A 20,724-nucleotide genomic window follows, 5' to 3' on the forward strand; every position below is an offset into this window, starting at 1 on the left:
TATTAAGAACCTAAAGTATTTTATATATATAGACCAATAAACACAGATACCAGTTACATTTTCTCAATCTGATTACAAATCTTATTATATTTTGAAAAAAATTCCAATTCAAAAACTCATTTTAAGTCTTAATTTAAACCAAAACTAATTTTAATTGCTTTTACAAAAGCATATCACAACTATATATTTTAGTTTCTCTCAAATCTCGATTGGCAAACAAATTAATTGACATAAAAATTCCCATTTATTTCTGTTTTTTTCGTACCCCACACAAAAAACTCCAATAAAATACTCCAACTCTTACATAACAAACAAAAATACACCAACCTAAAAAAATGAAAATTTACTCAAACCCGCCCGCGTTTCTACCTTTCCCTTACACAAATACACCAAAAAACTACAAAAACAACACCACAACTATACCCCAATAAATGCTAAAAAAAAAAACAAAAAATATGGCAAAAAAAACAACAACAATTTAGAAAGAGACGGCGCCCTGGCATCAGATGTGGACGCACATGAAACGCCTCTCGCACGCCTCCAAAGTAAACTCGACGAGCAGCCTGACCGCCCAGAAAACCGATGTGGGCGTGGGCCTTCATCCGAACATGACACCCAATGCCACTACAGTGAAGCCTAAGACAACGGCACTAACCTCAACTCCTGGGAAATGCATCCTATTTCCGGATAAGACGTCCTCGCTGAAGAGTTCAATGTATACGCAACAGGTGTACTTCAGGCCCGATATGGTACGAACGTTTCCACTCTATATAGTTAATTCTTAGAGTTTAATGGGGATTCTCAAAGAAATCTCTAATGAAATCTCTTTGTGGAGTGTATGAAAGTCTGCTAAATGAAGTTATATATCATAGCATACTTTCACGCGCTTTCAAAAGAGTTTTCTAATCTTTGGAGTTCATTCTTTGGCATCTCTGCTGTTGGCATGGTTTTGGATTGACTTGGTTTTGGTTCTGGTTCCCTCAAACTGTAGACATATTCGCTTTAATTTCGTTTTGATTTGATTTTAATGGCACTTTCCTTCTCCCATTCTTATATTAAGCCCTAATTTACATTAATTTCGTATTTTGGCTAATGGTTTTGTTACCAAATAGTTTAAGCATTTGCCTGCTAAATATTATTTATTCAACCCTGATTTTGTGCTCCCTTGGCAATCTTTTCATGCATCCAAAACTCTTGAAAGCTCAGCGTTGCATTAAACGCGTTATAAAAAAAGCTGCAAAAAAATATATGAATGCAATAGTCATAATCATAATAATAATAATAATAATCTCCATAAACCAACGACATAGCAAACTGCCGGCAATTGACTTTGCCAAGGCAACCCCCATACAACATGCATACACTGCCACAAAAAATGGGGGGTGTTTCCACAACAAGTGCAACGCGAAATCAGTAAGCATAACTTCATGGTGCATGCCAAGTTGAGCATTATGAAAAAGGGGAGTTGGTCATGTACTGAGATGTGGTAATATGCCAGCGAAATACAGTGGGGATAGTAAATAGAATAACGAGATGTTAAAAGATTAATTATGAGTTGGAATTATATTTAGAATTGCTAGGTTTTTACTATTTAAAGTCATTTTTAATATGATTAAAGTTATTTAAGGTTTAAGGATAGAACAAACTTTATAGCCTTGGTTTACAAGCTATTTCCTGATGATATAGGATATCATTTTTAATAGGAGATCATCCATCTAAATATTTAAACTAATCTTAGATAACAAGCTTTAAAAAAGATATAGCTAGTAGTCTTAGCAGTTCATAAAAAAACTTCCATATAGTTTTTACTGTTCACTCCAAGCTTCTTTTGGCCCCATTTTCCTTTTTAGCCATAAAATCCTTCAAATATATTCAACCCCATAGTTCAACCCTTACTTTTTTTTATATGCACCCTTCACTTGTTTTTACTACACTCTTTTTTTTCATACCGCACAATATAAAAGTATTTCCATGCTAGCATTGCCGCAACAAATTCAGTTTGACATTTTGCATGGCATTTTGTGCAACTGGTTAGCGGTTTACAGAGAATATTTACAAGCTTTTACAGCGGGTGGCAGCAGCAAAAGCTGCTACTTATTTAATGTCAGGCTACGTGGCATAAGCGTTGAGGAAAAATCAGCTCAGGGTCAGTGGCAGTATCTTTGGACAAGCTGGAAATCATAAACCAAAAAATAATGCTCTGTCAAACGAGAAAAGAATACGAGGCTGATCTCGTAACTGAAAAGCGTGAAGGTGTAGGCAAAGGTCGGCATATGTAAATTGCAGTTTAGGATATTTTTTTTTTGTCGTTCATTGTTCGGCAGCTGACATTTAGGTGGACAGGGAAAAGACTTTTAAAAAACAAAACAAAAAACTGAGCTGGAGACAAAGAAAAACCGGCTAAAGCCGGCCGCTTTATTTTTGATGAAAACAAAAAAAAAAAAAACCTGTACAACTTGGAGATGTCTTTTTTTTTTGTTGTTTTCAATATCAAGACACATTCGAAGCTTCATTAACATAATTGATGCGCCATTGAACGTCTCTGCTGCTGCGGCTGCTGCGACTTCTCTGAGCCATTATATTGTCTTCTTGGCATGGCTTTGGGGCAGAGCGAATCGCTCTGGACGGGTTTTCCGGCGCATGCGCAGCGTGAAACCAGTTTTCTGGTTACAACTTTGGATCCGCCGCACTCTGTAATTTTCAATTTCATTGTGTGAAGAGAACGAATCTCACAGAAAACCAGCTTCAAACCATAACAAGAAGTCTCCACCGAAAGCCAAGTTCTGCAGAATAAACCAAAGCAATGGCCACAAAGTGGCAGAAAATGCGGCAGTTATCGAGTGCTCAGAGAGCTTATAATATAAAAAAATGAAGAAAAACCAAGTGGAATAAAGGGGAAAATTATGATTGATAAGTGAATGTAGGCCTGGCGATTGGAATCGATATCTTAACTAGGCGACCAGCCAAGTGGGTCATTTAAATGGGTGTGGAAACTATTGTAGTTTATTCCAAGTTAAGAAATAATGAAACTAGAAAAAATAGTCAATTTAAACGTGAAAGAAAAATAATTAAAATAATACAAAAACTATAAATATATCTTTTTAGACTTCTTAAATAACTTATATTTTAAATAAATACCTTTTAGAGACTTAAAGTATTTATTTCTTTAATTAACTATCACAAATCTGCCTCATCAATCCTAATGAATCCCAGTTATCAAGAAGAAGTTAGAAGCATTACTAATTCTCTTTAAAAAAAAACTAGGCAAAAGAATATAAATAAAGCCATTAAGATACCAGGCTTTAAAGAACCATTAAACTTTACTTTAAGAAAAAAGAAAAAGAACGAACAAAAATCAAAAAACCATTAAATTAAAAATAAGAAAAGAACATGCTGCCTGTTCAACTCATCGTAGATCCCCGATTAAAAATCCAGACACGCAAGTGTTGTAATTATAATTTCGCCAACGGCCAGCTGTCTACTATATACATATATTCCATATATACATCATACAGATATACCATATATATGCTATATATATATATATCGCATAGCGAAAAGCAACTCCACATGGCTATTAATTATGGCATCTGCTCTTTGATATGCGGGCAGCTGCTAAAAGTTAATGAAATTTTGCGGTTCCAAGCATTTGACTTACATAAAAATGGCTAAACGATATCAATCAAATTCCCTTCATTTTTTTATGTTATTACATGATTCGATTTATAGAGCAAAGACAGGCAACAAGGCAACGAGTAAAGAAAGGAAAAAGCCTTCAGGGCAAAACAGGTTTCCCGACTCTCAGCCGCAGGAAGATAAATGTCAGACAAAAGGAAAAGGACGAGAGAGAAGGTGCTCCTTAATGCAGTCGGCGGCATCAGCAAAAATCTATATAAAGGCAATTTATATATTGAAGTGGAGTGGAGAGTGGAGTGCAGTAAAAAGCGACATAAAATAAAATTCAATTCAATGCCATTTTTCTCGGAGACCTCGCTCGAAAATCATATTTTCTATACTCTATAAGGATATGGCCGCTGGCTACCCCATATTCCATATAAATCAGCACTAAAATCTAGCCCCGGGAGAGCGGAAGTAGATATTCTTTTTGCCAACATATTTGATTTTTCAAGATAAAAGCACCGACACTGGCAATAGGGAATGGAAACCCTAAAAATCTGGCAGCTGCCTCTCTGGATTAAGAACAATGGGTAGCCTGACCATGCCTATTGATATATTGGTATTGGGAATTTCCACTTGATTCCTCTCTCCATTTTATTATTATTTTTTTTTTTTTTGGTTTGCTGCACCTCTATTGACCCGTGTGTGCAATTGTCCACGGGAATGTGTCCCGGCCACAGACGAGATCCCAGAGTGAGCTGGCTTTTGTTGCATTTCGGCCGTGACAGGGAAATGTTTGCAGTTTTTAATGCACAGCAAGAAAATGCGGAAAGTAAAGAATTTGTAAAAATATATAATATAAATTAATTTTAGAAATTATGCAGAAGGAAAGTAATAGAAGTTATTGGCTTGAACTTACAGGTTCAAGTTCCGGTTGTAGATTTTTATACTTTAATTCGAATTTATGCCAAATTTCTTTTTAAAAATTGTATTATAATTTAGATATTTGTTTAAAAAAAAAAACACAAAATACTTCTAAAAAAACAGAACCATTGCATTTACAATTATTTTGAACCTTAGCACACCTTCTTCATAAGAATGTTCAATATTTTTCTCAACACTTATGGTAGTTAGTTGAAATAATTAATTTGAAAATATTTTACTTCATTAGAACTATATATTTAAATATATTTTTTCGACAGATCAAAGTTTAAAAACCCATAACTAAGCCAAAAAAAAAACATATATTTTAATTAGGAAAGCTGTTCTATGTTAAGGGTTAATAAATCTGCACACATATTTTGTAATTTTTAACGATTTTAACCCCTTATAAAATTTTGAAATATTTAGTAAATCTTTTTTCTTATCAAATAATCTAGATCTATTTGTCTGTTGATGCTGATTTATCGGATCGGAAATGACTCCTTCACTTGATTACAAGCTTATACCTAAAATTGAATACCCTTGCAAGGGTATAAAATAAATATATATAAATTAAGTCACCATATAAATTCATATATTTTCCCGCTGTGTACGGACAGGTGAAGTCTGAATTCTCCATTCCGTTCCGAGTCGCATTCAGTCACAACTCAACTGATATTAATTCTGTTTACCTAGATGACTTCAGTTGGTGGGGAAAAAATGCATTGAAACTGTGGCCAGCCACATGTTACTCGCTTGTAAATATTTAATTGAAATCGATATAGCAAATGGGGGATCAAAGAACACCAAGTAAAGTTTGTTTGAGAGAGAGGAAATTGAAATGACGAAATGCTGCAAGTTAACAATGGAAGGGAGGGACTCCACCCAATTGCAGTGTTGATTCGGTGAAATTTAATTTGTGGCTCCATTGCACTTCAAAGTAGCCGCTGAGGTGGCGCTTAATTCCAACTCAGCCACTTTCGTTTTATTGGCCTCTCTTCCCGGCTAATTAGCGGCCTGACTTTAATCACTTAAGAGTTTACACAGAGCCTACAACTTCCCCTCTCTCTCTCCCTCTCTCTTGGTGACGCAATTAACACACACAGAATTTCTGTATCTTTGTATCTTTTTTGTAAATTGCAACCGATAAGATAGAGCTCCTCTAACGATAAGTTTCCATGCCAAAGTTGGCCGCAAGTGACACAAAAATAAAGCCCAAAAGCTTAAACAAATTTCTTGGCTAAAGTAGATCTCAGCGTTTTTTTTATTTTGGCCACGCGCTGAAAACGCTAAAAAAGAGTCACACTCAAAAAATGGTTTAACCTTTTTTGGGGAGGCCGAAAACCAAATATGGAAAAATTACTCGACAAATATTTCAAGTCTCGAAGTCTTGATTTTTTCTGTGTTTTTTATTTATTTATTTATTGAATTTAATTTTGGTTGTGGGCCGACTTTAGAGGTGACATTTAAAATGTTCAACTGTCAGTGGGTATTATACAGAGTTATTTATGGCTATGATTAGGCCTTGTAAGCGTATAAGAAGATGACTTTAGAGGAGTTGTTCAGCAGGTAGAATGGTTAAAAACTCCTCGGGCAGCGGCTTCCGCCTTTCGAAATTCTCCTCCTATACAGATATATATATATATATATTAATTAGGAAAAAACCGCCATTGGGGATCGAAGCCCCCTCAGGCCAATAACAGACGCCACTCTCTCATCGGGGCGAGCGAACAATGCCACGCTTTGTTGCCACAAACAGCAGCTAGTCAGGGTCAATGTGTTGCATGATGTTTACACCATGGCACCACCATATCCATCCATCTCAAATCGAAGATGAAAAGCCTTTTTCCTGCCTCACAGACAACATTTGATTTGAACGCTAATTACATCTGATGCCATAAGGTTCCATTTGCCGGGATAATTAATGCGTCGTTCTCGCTGGAAGAGTTCGCTAACCCGCCATAAGAAAAAAATAAAAGTATAAATAATTTTTCGCACTCAATTGAATGTTGCAAATGCACACAAATATATATATATCTCTCTCTATATATAAGTTCTGGTTCCGCTTGGTGATCTGGCTGCCGCTTTTATTATTTCTCTCTCATTTTCTTTCCCCGCACTTGACTCATTTTCCGGCAAAATTTATTGACTTTATTTCTCCCCTTTTTCTTCTCTATTTCTAGGTAAGTTATCGCATAACTCGGCTGGCATTGATCTTCCGGTGATGTGAGTGAGTGGAAAGCCTTGAATAGAATATACCTCAATCATTTTAAAGTCTGTGCCTCTCCAATTACCTTATCGATGTGAGTAATGATCTTCAGCAAGTAGGAAGCACTTTAGCTGCTATCGTCGGGAATGCACTTTTCTTCAAAGATTCGAAAAAAATAAGGTATCGCGTGAATGTTTTCTCCACCCTCTCATATTTTTTTTAACTTTGATTTTTGATTAATTGGGTGGGCCGCGATAAGTATGCAGGAAGTTAATTTCTCGCCTTTTGCCGACATGCAAGGAAATGAAGGTAAAAAATACAGCCTCGAAGGTGAGTGATGCACTCGAGTGCAGAAGCTTTATAAAATCCGTGAGAAATGAGGAAATTTAATGATGGGCACATTATTACCTCTTCATAATTTGGAAAGAATTAGATCTTGTTAGGGGAAAATATATTTCTTATGAAAGGAAACCCTTAAAAGGTTTTAATTTCCGGTTTCCCAACATATTTTCTTGTTAATTTGATAGAAGTATTTAAAAGTGCTTTAAAAACCTCTTTCATTATCAATTTAAATGTAATCTTAATTATTTAAATATCGAATGCAGTTTCCTAATTATTCTCTTAAGATAAATAAACTCCTTTGTTAAATAGTTTCCATATTTCACCAAACAAAATCTCCTTTGCGATACTATCTTTGAGTAATTTGATCATTTGACAGACTTAATCGGGAAATCGTTAAACTGGTTTTTTATAAACTGGCTTCCTTATTTGTCATATTCTTATCTCCTTGTCGGTGCACACACACTATGTACTCCTCGGCATTTTCAATTAAGCGCCAAGCAGTTGGCCCAATTCAATGGCTAAGCAAAAGGAAGCCAACTGAGCCAAGTTGCCGGTTAATTTCATTAGCCATCCAGTCTGGTCTTTGGACACACTTTCGTTGTGACGTTGGACTCCAAAGACTCTACTTCGATCCGTTTCAATGCGATCCATTGGCGACCCTCGACTACTTTCACATGCTAGAGGAAATGCACAGGGAAAAATACTATCAAAGTTGTACTTTATTATAAAGAAAAGATAGATTTTCTATCTATATATTCTCCTTTGTGTTGAATGATGATTTAAGGCTTAGAAAAGAAAGGTTTTGAAGATTTAAACTTGAGAACATTGCAAGTCTTCTTCTACATTTTACTTAATATTATATAATTTCTCACTGTGTAACTTGCAGCACATCTTCCATTGACGGTCCACACAGCACACGATCTTTTTTGTGTTGATTAAAGAAGACGATTCGTGGCTTTTGCAAATTACTTTCATTTTCTGCACAAAAGTTGCTGGTTTAGAAATTTTTTCTTTTGCCATTGCCGGGAGAAAATGCCATGGCTAACAACTCATTGACAATGTGCCAGAGCCAAAGAGGCAAAAGTTGTGGACAACTGAGGATTTAAGTTAAGAGCTCCAGTAACTTGGCCAAAGTGTGTCATGCAAATTTTCCAGCTGCTCTCCGCTCGCTTTGCGTGTAATTTGATATCGTCATTAGTTTGGTGTGTGCGCACTCGACTGTAGAGGAACTTGGCTTGGCTTTTGCCCACTTGGACAAGGAAGTATCTCTCTGCGAGTGTATCTTTGTATCTTTGTATCTCTCGCTTACCCCATGCGACGCGCTGCACTTGACAGCGGCGATTATGTTACTTGTGGTGGGCGTTGCTTTTTGGGGTGGTGGTGGTGGTGGGGCCTCTCTGCATTATGCATGCCATGACGCTCATTAGTGCGGCTTGTTGAAGTCTGAAGAGAGAGAGAGAGAAAAAACGGGCTGGAAAATGTAGGGAAAACCAGCGGAAAAGCACTAAGCGAGCTAGCGAGGACGAGGAGACCAAAAAAAGAACAATGGCTCTAAATTGCCCGACATGCGCCCTTTTTTTTAAATTAGTTAGAACAAGAAAATAACGATTTAGTCGAGGGCCACGACCCTGAGATAACCAGGAAAAACACTAACTTGTTAAGAAATATTTTAAATTTTCTTTTCCTTACATAATTATTTAAAGTTACGAGCTGTTAAAGCATAACTTAAATTGCTAACTAGACTGATTTAAGATTAAATAACTTCTCTCTGGTTTATTGTATTTATTTAGGAACCATATGATCTTTTTCTTTGTTATTTTTATTTATATATATGGAAAACCCAGCTTCTTCTTTATGAATTTCCATTAAATCACAGCCACTCTTCCTACATCAATGACAAAACTTGGAAATGTTTCACTTTTTGAGCGATTGCAACAGTTTTTCGGTAGCAGACCACTTAACTTTAATGCCAAATGTCAAGGCTGAAAGTATATTTTTTGTAATTTTTGTTTATCTAAATAAATCCACTTTGTCCCAATGATTTCGCAAAAAACCATAGAAATTAGCTCTTTAAATGAAGAATGACACTTTCAGTGGCCGCAGTTTACAACAAAAAATAAAAAATAAACGTCTATTAAGAGTGAGAGGTCTTTGGGGGTGAGTTGGTTTTAAAAGGGGGAATTGAGACGAGTATTGACAGTCTCTTGATGGCGCTGAAATGTGAAAGTCAAGTGGGAAAATATACTTTTTGACAGTTTCCATTGGAAAATCTAGTCTGGCAACGGTTTAGGAAATGAGAGTGGAGGATGGTAATTAGTTTACATTGAAGGCAATTCAGCTTTGAAGCTATTTTTAGATGGGTTTTGGTTGGTTTTATATTTTAAAACAGAAACTAAATTAGGTAAATTATATTATTTGGGGTATTTATTGAATAAATATAAGGAAATTTAAGCAGAAATCTTAGAAAAACATAAATGAAGATAAAAAAATATAAAATACAGTTTTTTTGAAGCTCTATTTCTAGTATTTATTTACGGATTTTTATTATTTCTTCTACTGTAATTTTTTATGTTATTTAATATTACATAATTAACAAATACTGCACCAAAAGTCACTCTATAAATAACCCATATATAAATCTTAGTTAAAAACCCATAAACACTAAACCACACCATTTATTTTCTCAACTATTTCTCACTCCTCAAATTAATTTCAATACAAATTGCTTAACCAAAACAACGATTTGATTGTGTTAAAGGCCCCACCAAACCATGTGTTAAGAAGAACCGTTAATAAAAACAACAAAATTTCATAAAAAATGCGAGACAATAAACAATGGCAATGGATACAAAACATGAATTTAATGAGGAACTGACCTATCGGACGCAGCGAAACTCAACTTGACCATTTTACGATTTTACGATTGGCCACATTAATGAAATTTATTCACTCCGGAAGACCACAACAACGGCTAAAGTGAAAGAGGGGGAAGAGGGGGGGAAAAACAAACCATAAATACATACCGCAGGCATTTTAATTTTTATGTTTTTAAGCATGAAAAAAAAAACGCTTGGCAATGTCATCCAGCATCAGAGATACAGTAATTTGCATCCATCAGATACAGTTTATTTCTGTGGTCGCGCAAAAATTCATTTACAAAAAGTTGCAATTTCCATACAAATCACGTATCTGAAACAATTTGGCCAAAAAAATATATATATTTTTAATTCGTAATAAGCGGAAATTTCGTGAATGAACTTGCGTCAGTTCAGATATTCAGATACTCAGAAACTCGTACGTAGATCCATTTGCGTATATATATAGTATATAGACTTGTAGTCGTAGCAGATCATCTGGTGATTCACTTGTCGCCAGACCAACGATAAGTTGGAGTGAGTAAGCTTATGGAAATTTATGGCAAATAAAAAAGCGAAATAATGTCAGTGACAAAAACGAGATACTTTCGCTTAGCTTAGTCTGGGGAAATGCCATTTTGTGGCGGGAACTACATCTAATTGCTGCCATCAATTAGTCAGGAGATGTAGGCAGAGGACAGCTTCAGATACTTTACATTTTTTGAGATACAAAATAAGCAAGTGAATTTTTTCACCAAATAAAGAAGACGAAAGGCTGTCTTCACAGGGTTTAGTAACTACTTAGTTATTTTAACAATGCTTATAGTTAAAGAAATACATATTTCATATATTTTCAAACTCAAAACAAAACTCTATATAGTTTTTAAGGTTTGAATTGAGTTACAATATCAACAAGATACATTTTCAGCACCGAGTTCATCCTCCGCGGAATGCCGTTGGAATTTTTCCTTAAACGTTTACGTTTTCGTTTGTTTTTGTTGAACAATTAAATTAATTAAAATTCACGCTTATGGCGCATTTTAATTACTAAAATGAAAAAAAATTTCGCTCAAAACAAAAACCGGAGAAATTTCTCACTGAAACGCATCTTTAAGAGTTACAAAAAAATAAACTGATGTCTGGCGACAGCCATTGACTTTAATAATAATTACAAACAAAACAAATGACTGACTGAATGTTGAAAGTTGCATAAGACTTGAATTTCCCTGTGGGTGCAAGTACGCCACACCCTTTTGAACTTTTTCGAGTAGTTGAAGATACAACTCTAATTTGGCTTTGTTTTGGACTTCACTTCAAGATTGTACTCTCTTGATTTCATTCACAATTTTCTGGCACTGGCACTCTGACACATTTTCCAGATACAGATACTGGAAACAAAAACTTTCCCAAGACTTTTGTTTTGTCTTGATTTCATTTCATAATTTGGCAATGTCTTTGAACCCATTTGGAAACGTGTTAATGTGCATTTGAGCTTCTCACTCGCCGCCAAACCATTACGAAATGGCCCTCAACAAACTTCAAATTTAACTTTAATTCAGCTTTTTTTTGTTGGGGGTTTTCTCGTCGACTGGCTTTCGCAAGTGAAATTGATGGCAACTCCAACGAAAAGAAAACTTGGGTCAGTATAAATTATTTTTTATTTATTTAGTTTACACCGCTTTCTGTGTTAATTAGATGAGTCTACATTTTGGCTTTAAGTGCTGTGAAGAGGGTCAAAACGGGGCAAAAACGGTAGAGGTCATTACACAAACCTAGAAGTAGCTAAGTAATTGGGTTAAGTCCCTAGACATCTTAATTCGCTTTCCCCCTTACAAACTTTTGTTCTCAAATTTTCCAATTGACATAACAGCAAAATTTCCTATTCTTTAGATTTGCTGACTAATGGCAAAATCCCGAAAATTTCTTTGGCACAATGCTTTTATCACACAGAAAGTGTCAAGTGTGGAACAATTCCACTTTACTCTTGACATTGACACCCGGCAGCTACAACTTTTACCAAACCGAACCTCAATTACAATCAATCACACATGTTGTCTGTTGGTCAGCTGGCCAAAATACAAGAAAAACCAAAAGACCAAATGCCATATTCCTGGCCACAGTCCAATGTGCGTGCCAGTCAGTGTTTTGTTTGGGAAAATTACAATAATGATAGAGCCTAGCCTGTCTGTCTGTCTATCTCTTCACATTTTCGCTCATTTTCCGAGTTTCCCTTTTGCTGCAGACAGACAAAACCAAAAGCAAAAGTTTTTTTGGCCAAGAATTTCATTTATCATAAAGTTCAGCCTTGGATGTGGTCCTTTTGTGTGATAAAAATGACAAAAGACCATGGCGCGTTTGGTTAATGATGATGATCTCTTTGAGCCACATGTTCCAGCCACTTGTTTTTCCTGGCCAAGATTTCACTCTCTCACAGGAGTCTGTGTGTGGGTTTGCCAAAGTTGTTTTCGCAAAAATGTCACTCACTGACCAATTTTTCATTTTCATTTTGGCGGAAAACCAAGCAACAACGAGTTTTTCGTGAAAAAATATTTCGTATGTATTAATTATTAATTTGTGTGGCCACAAAAGGTGGCTAAATTAAGAGCAGGTTGGGCGTCAGATTGCCAATTTATGAACCAGGAAGTGAGTGTTTTTTGCTGGGATATATGTACATATATATATGGGAACCATTAAGCTATAGCTACTTTTTTATGAGAAATGTTGCTGGTTGTCTGGAAACATTTATCATTCTTTGGCTTCTTCGTTTTACATGACCCACTTGAGAGAAAGATATTTTTCTTTCCCATTTCCGCCTCAGTGTTGTGGAAAATCAATGGAGCTTACAAAATATTTACCGCCCATTAGCACATCATAAAGGAAGGAGGGGCCTTAGTCTTAGGTTTCCCACACACAGAGAGAACCTCTATAGGGTCCTTTGAGTACCTACGCTAATAAGCGAATACCCGGGAAATATGAGACTTCTTTACTTCACTTTGCTTATGACATATGTGGACAGGCGGTAAAAACAAAAGCGTCAGAAACACATGTAAGACTTCTGTTTGGGAATGAGAAAACATATATTGTACGTATATATATCTTCCTGGAGTCTAAGTATAGTATGGCTTTGATTGGCGGAAGTTAGGAGGTCTTAAAAGGGAAACCCCAAGGAGGCACTTGAGTGGATCAGACCACCATGAATGGATAAGAGAATAAGTGAATAATATAAAGAACCTCTTTAAATTTAATAAAAATATGTTAAGACATTAAACAGATGTTTCTAGGCATCTTAAAGGAATATTTATTATAATAAACCTTCGAGATTACTTTGATATAACTCCAAAGATATATATTTCATCCAGTCGCACCCCTTTATTAAATAAATATTTCCACCTGCCAGCTGAAACTTTCAACTCTTTTAAAGTTTCTACCTCAAAAAAATCAATAACCCATTACTGTCCAGGACTCGTTGCAATTTAATTATTTACAAGCAGTTAAGAGCAGGAGCCGAGCGGCAAATCACTATCCCCATCCTGCAGGATACGGGCTTCGTCCTGAAACAAATGAGAGAACATTTTCTTAAGAACTGCAGCAGGTGCTAGGCGACAGGCGTTCATTAAGGACGCCGCCGCCATCATCCCATAGATACGCAGATACAACCCAAGGATACACATCGCTTGAGCGCCGTGTGTATGTGTTTTTTTTGCAGAGACAGAGTGTCTCCTTCTCTCTCTATGTGTGTGTGAGTTACACCTCCTACCCTCTCTTATTTTTCGGCATGCATTACCCTTAATGAACTCGAGGCCCGAGACAATGTCTGCGGAGGAGTTCTACCTGCATGGAGGCACCTAGCCGGCCAAACATTAATGCCTGAAACCGGGCGCTATTATAAATAATTGCACAAGAAAATAGGTAAAGCAGTGCCGCTGAGTTTTCCCTCAGTTTGACAATGGTCGAGCACCGGTAAGGTGAGGTGAGGTGAAGTGAAGCATTATTCACCTGGCACAGTTCTCACGGCACGACGTCTTTTGTCTGGCAAAAACGATATGAATCCAGATCGGAATCGGTTTCGGATCATGGAAGTAGGCGGAAGATCGAGAGGCAAGGTGACACAAACTCAGGTGTAAATCGATGATAAATGAAGGGGCTAAAATTCAAGATCAACAGTCACAAAGAGAGGGAAATCTGGTTTGAAATTGGAACAGCCATTGTAAGAGATGATAAGTGAGTTTGAATGAGAATAACTTGGACTTTAACACGGTCTCTTTTAAGAATTTAAAATAAACCTAAGAAACAAACTAAATTTGAAAGATTCTTAGAAGAAAATGAATTTATTTTTCGGTTTAAAAGAATATTTACCAAGTTTAAACATAACTTTTTTAAGTCTACTTATAACCCAAAATCTAGAAAACTACTTACCTAAAGTACGACAAATATTTAAACTCTTAAAATGTAAAAGAACTCTTATTTACTTAATTTCTTTTCTAAAAGCTTTTTGCACCTTTTCTTGCCAAACTTAAATAAGTGAAAATCAAAATAAACCACAGACACCTTTCAGTTATTTTCGCCTAATCAAAACAAGTCATAAAATTGCTCACAATCTTTTTCTATTTCTCTTTCCTCAACAAAAAGTGTTAGACTCGAAAAAAATTGATTGACAGCGAATTTAATTGAAGCATTGAACCTGAGCTGGCCAAAAACATGATGGATGGACAGGTGGTAGAGACAATGATGCCGAGGGGCATCAGGTGAGATGAGCGACCTGGCAACAGGCCCTGCCCCAGAGAGATGACTCTTTGTCAGGTCTCTCAATCAACCCAGGGAGAGGGTTTGATGACAAAAGCGAGTACTGAAAGTTGGCTAACTGGCGGCTAATTTGAGGGGACAGGAAACGGAAACGGGGAGATGGTCAGGCCGCCGGACACATATGAAGATGAATGATGTAGGTACATATAAGCCTGTCGTTCGAACAGCTACCAATTTGATGGCAAAGAGCAAAGGATTGTTCGAGTCAGTCATCGATATTCAAATTTAGTTTTGGCGGCTTAACCAAGCTCTCTTGTTAGCTGGCTAATGTATTTCACACCTTTGTTTGTCAGGTGAATCAGTGTGTGTGTGTGTGTGTGTGTGTAAAGTGCGCTAAAAGTAGCCAAAAGATTCACTCATTCACTGCCGCTGCGCACATTCACTTCCTCGTCGTGTGTATTTAAATTGCTCATCAGTAAACTGCCACAAAAGAAAACAAAAATACAAAATTCTAATTTACATAAACAATTAAAGGCAGCGAACCGAGCAAAGAAAATAACCAGAGAAAATTTTTGTGCAAACAAAAGAGATTACTTGCACTTGGAATAGTCCCCTCGTATTTATAGAGCATACAGCCTCTCGTTAATTGTTTAATGCGACAATTAAGAAATTATTACTCATACGCACTGGTGAACGCCTGACCTTAGCCAGGCGAGAACGACTGCTCGCTCGCCCACACTCGTTCCATAAAATGCCAATAAAAAAAATACAAACAATATATATGTATATATATATAAATAATACAAAACAAAACAGCGCTCTAGTGACAAATAAGTCGTTGGCACACTTGATTGTGGCCCAACTCGATTTTGTTTAATAGAACTTGTTTTTTGCAAGCCAGGTTGTGAATGTAAATACATATGTATTTATCAGTACAATTTTTAAGCAACTTTAGTTGTTTTGTTTTTATTTTGTTTTCTAAGATTTATAACATTTACTACAAAGTGCATAAGCTGGCCTTGCAGGTGGACGGTGGAATTAGAACTCCAGACAATAAAGATTTATGGGAATTAGCATATCTAACTTGAATGGAAATCAATATGAAATTCCAGCTTTTCATATACAAAACTTTTTCCGTCATTATTTTTTTAAGCTACTTAAATGCTTAAGCCCCTGATTAACAGTCAGTGATCCCATAGAATATTATATCTTATCTTGATTCTTTACTCTGATAATCTCCTAGAGAGTTGTACAAGAGATTATTGGAGTAAAAAAGCTTTTGTTTACAGATTACACTATTCAGGAATAATGGCTTTCCACTTTCTTGACTTTATCTAATTGTTTTAATCCATTTAATTCTTGAATTCTTTATTAATAATTACTTTATTTGTATTTTTTCTTTACAGGTGAGTTCAGTCTACCCAATTACTACGATGTATTTCAGGCAAGACCTTAGCTTTATAAACTTATTCTCCTGCCAATTTGCTGCCAGCTTCTAAAGGAAGTTATGAATAGGAACTTTAATTTTCCTGTTAAATGCACATCAAATGTTGGCAACTTTGAAGTCAAAAAAGAATGTAAAACTGAAAAAAATTGTATGGTATTTGATAAATAATTATTATACCATTACAGGGTATTATTATTATAGTCTGAAGCTTGTAAAAATATGAAGGAATCATTTTCGACCCTATAAATCATATATATTCTTGATCAGCATTAACAACTGAATCGATTTAGCTATCTTCCAAAATAAAAAAAAATGTATAAATTTTTTCACAATTTCATGAGGTCTAAAATTATATCTTTAAAATTTTGAAAAATTGATAAAAATTTTATTTTTTTTAAATTTAAAATTAAGTATGCAGATTTATTATTCTAACAAAAACTAACAAGGGGCAGCTTTCCGATTTAAAATTAATGATTTTTTGGCTGAGTTATGAGCTTTTTAAACTTTGGTTTATCGACAAAATTTGTAATATAAAAATATCGATAAATATTGATTGAAAATTGCGAGTATTATAGGCTTATTTTTGATTAATTTACTTTTCGATCCTATAATTCAATTGAAATTATTAAGGGTGTATTGGTTCCATTTTTGTTGAATATTTTTAGGAACTTGAAGTGCATTCCTGTTTCAAAAGTATTTAATTTTTATATGAAGCTTAAGGCATATTGAATATTCATTTCATTTTACGTACTCTTAACTGAAAATTTTCATGGAAACCATGTACATTTGTCCCCAAAAGGATTACACATTTTCTCTGTCTGTAGAAAACCCAAACAATGTGATGGAAAAGAATTGCGAAAAAGAAAATTGCGCTGTACACTGCAGTTTTCTTGAGTTTTTGCTCTCTGGCAGGCGTGTCATGCTGTGACCAGCGAATGAAATACAGAAATACCGAAAGAATATAGAAAATACCAGGGCTGTCGCTCGCATGTGCTGCACTCGCTACGTGTTCATGTTAAATGTCATAATCAGGCACGGCAAGAACCAACAAAAAACCTCACACTCTCTCTCAAGCATCTAGATACAAAGATACTCTCACACAAACTCTGAGATACTAAGATACTCAGATACAAAGTTGACTGGTAACAGCATGTAAGATGCTTTTTTTGGGGGGCGGCCTCAAGCTAGGCGTGACCTTACAAAGTTGCAGCTAATAGATACACAAGTAAACATTTGAAAATAGTTTCTGTTCTTGCCAAGAGTTTGCCATCAATTGCATTTTTTTTGAAGGCTCCCGTGAAGCTGTCAAAAAAATAAAGTAAAATAAAAAAGCACCATGATTTTTATCGAGTCTGCATGACGCCATCATCCGAGAGTGAGACAGTAGTACACAAATAGAGTGAGATAGATAGATTGCATAAATATGCATAGAATTTGTAAGAAATATAACAAGGGACCAGGATTGTGTTCTTTGGGGGGAAATGTGATAAATGTGAGACACTCTTAGGGAAGACTATGAATAAGAAGAGAACATTTTCAAAGAGAGGTTTTATATGAATAAATATAACACATAAAATATTACATTTTAAAAGCTAATTTTATTAAATTAAATTATAGCAACAAGATATTAAGTGATTTATTGCAACTACCCTGATATTTATTATTATAAATCTAATATTTCTTATTAAAAATCTGATATTTATATTATAAATCTTATATTTCTTATTATAAATCTTATATTTCTTATTATAAATTTGATATTTCTTATTATATATCTGATATTTCTTTTTATATATCTGATATTTCTTATTATAAATCTTATATTTCTTATTATAAATCTTATATTTATTATTATAAAACCACATTAATCACACACTTTTTATGTTACCCTAAGAATACCCTAACTCTCAACGATCAAAGAATGAACATTTCGACTGACAGGCAATGGGCCAACACTTCCTGGCCCAAGTTCAAGGGCGGTCTCGCCTTGTGTTTCGCCTCGATTCCTGTTCTCGTTTCCCTTTTTTGCACACACATGGCACTCTAGGTTTTATTTCATTTAGTTGTATATATCTTTTTTGGCAGACCCAAAGACGCCACATCTAACACGATGCCAAAGATGATGATGATGATGAATTTCGGAGAAACCTACGAGAATAACTCAAATTCTTGTTTTGGTTTTTTTGCTCTTTTATCCATTTCACGGCAGGATCTCTTCTTTTTTTTTTATCGTGCGAACATGCGCCTCTGTGGGTTCTTTTTTTTACTACAGCCTCCCCATTGAGGCAATTCCCATTTTCCATTTCCCGTTTGCCAAAATGCATTTTGAAAAAAGACAAGACTTGTGTGTGTGCAGCAGCAGAAGGTAATTCTAAAAAGGAAACTAAACGAAATGTAACATAACGCAGCTTGCCATTCTAAGTGACTGTCAGACAGACAGGCCCCGAAAATAAAATGATAGAATGTATATTTTTGGCTAGACTAGAGGAGGCCCCAGAGTCGCTTGAAGGTCGATGTGAGAAAACACCTGAGGAGATGGTGAGTTATATGTAGCTGCTGCTAAAACCTTAGAGAAAAAGTCCAAACAGAGTAGTGTAATATATAACTTATTAAGAAAGAGTTAATGAAGAGACCTATAAGATAGAATAAGATAAGTCTTAAAACCATCGAAGATACAGATACAAGATACAATACTTAACTATATTGCCATAAGAAAAGATAGGTATTAATTTTAGATCATAGAAAAGCAAGTCTCAGTTTATAATATCAGAATTAAATAGGTGTAGATAGTCCTAATGCAAACTAATATATAACTTAAACAAAGTTCCTTGAAAAATTATACCATAACAAACCATTAAAAAGGGTTAAAAGGCTTATAAACTTTATTTCTGATCAAAAATTGTACTCAATATTTTTAACCATATATATTCATAATAATTTTCAATTAGAATCCAATTCCAGCTCAATTTCTATCAGAATCTCTTTCAATTAGACTGCCTTTAGTTTCCTTTGAATTAATGCCTTAATCCCAAAGATTTCTTAAGAAACTTGACCATAAATACTGTACATCTTTGATGTGGCAAATGAGATAAAAAGCCCCATTCCTCATTCCTCATTCTTTATTCATTTACCACGCCCATTGCCACATCGTCAGACCAAAAAGACAACAAAATCTTGCCCGAAAAGCAAACGAAACGAAGACTTCGAGAGTCGCAGCAAAAAAAATCTCAGCTCTTTGGTCATGAAGGTCGCCTTATTAACACATAAACCATAAAAGCCAAAAACCGTAGGCACATGTTTGACCAAAACAAGAACAGCAACAGTGGAATATCTTCATGGCCTGGCTGTTAGCCTGGCTGCCTGCTTAGAATTGCCCACATGTGTGTCACGTCGCGGCAGACGACAATGCGCCGCAACAGATACTCGAATGCTCAGATACAGATACTCAGATACTTTTTGCATGTGCTCACAAGCATGTGTAGAACACACATCGACGGACCCCTGAACTGGGCTTGTTTTTGCCATATGTGATGGGGAAAAAAACACAACAAAACACAACACAAAATAAATGTTTAGGCGGACTCTGTGTGTGTCGTGAAAATCTTTGCTCAACAGAATTTTTGAATAGTCGTCAATGGATCTCAGTGCGGTACGGTTCTATCTTTCGAAAATCGAACGAAACAAACAAGAAAATATCAACTCTTGAAAGGATTTCATAGTTAAATGCTTCTCGAACGAGTCTATTATCTTTGGATAATTTTAAATATTTAATATCATTGGAAATTGAGATGATTTTCCCAACGGATTTGCATTGGGTAAGCTCAGCGACATATTGAAAGGTTACTTTCAACTTTTAGTTGACTTTCAATTAAAACAAAGCAAACATTTGTACGTCGACGAGTATTTTCCATTTTCTTTTTTCCTCTGCTGTTGCCTTTTTTCAATTGTTTCAACATGACTTGTGTTGGCAAATTGAATTTTCAATTTTCATTTTCATTTGCGGATTATATATTTGACTTTTGCTCAACATTCACCAAAGAGAGGCCGTTGTATTTTTCCTGCCTTTTGATGTTAACTCATCCAACCAGCAGCAGAGTCATAAATACTTGCTGTGCTCTCAACTGGCAAAAAAAAGAGGAAAATATATATATATATATTTATTAAATAAAAAAGCAAACTCCTGGCCCACCTTTTCCTTCATTTTCCCCGACTTTGAGTTGAACTTCCCTTAGATTTCCAGCTGTTGCACAAAATTTTCACTTTGTGTGTTCTTTTCACTGAACCCAAACCCAAAGCGAAAAAAGTAGTTTTGTGTTTGAGTATGTATATCTGCGTATAATTAAATTAAAAAACTTTTTTTGTTGTTGTTGTTGTAAAAGTCATTGACTCAAAGGCAAAGAGCGGCTTTAAAAGTTTATTTTTACAAAGTTTAAGTGCTTTAAAGAGGCGAGGGAATATATAGAAAAAAGATGAATAGAAAAAGACAAGACTTAAGCCTTAAGATGATTAATTAAAGATTAAGAATTGCAGAATAATATGGTAATTATATATTACTTTGGAATTTTACTACAACGTTTCTTGCATTATTT

The 20,724-nt window shown here is 35.3% G+C and overlaps 1 protein-coding gene across 7 annotated transcripts in view; it reads left to right on the plus strand.

The window, feature by feature from the left end:
• LOC110183795 (uncharacterized) overlaps positions 1 to 20,724 on the plus strand; it is a 45,770-nt gene that overhangs the window by 11,074 nt on the left and 13,972 nt on the right. For 2 of the 7 annotated variants that reach the window (XM_086831431.1, XM_086831430.1), the window contains exon 3: positions 483 to 749. The exons of 2 other annotated variants lie outside the window; for them this stretch is intronic. In XM_086831431.1, the coding sequence (XP_086687557.1) occupies positions 483 to 749 (267 nt within the window). Of the gene's footprint in view, positions 1 to 482; positions 750 to 18,319; positions 18,674 to 19,757; positions 19,951 to 20,724 lie in introns of those variants that run through there. 3 more of the 7 variants (XM_086831436.1, XM_086831433.1, XM_086831434.1) reach the window with 2 other exon arrangements.

The sequence above is a fragment of the Drosophila serrata genome, unplaced genomic scaffold, assembly GCF_035046125.1.
Source record: "Drosophila serrata isolate PLE 108 unplaced genomic scaffold, ASM3504612v1 contig_240, whole genome shotgun sequence".
Lineage (NCBI taxonomy): Eukaryota > Metazoa > Arthropoda > Insecta > Diptera > Drosophilidae > Drosophila > Drosophila serrata.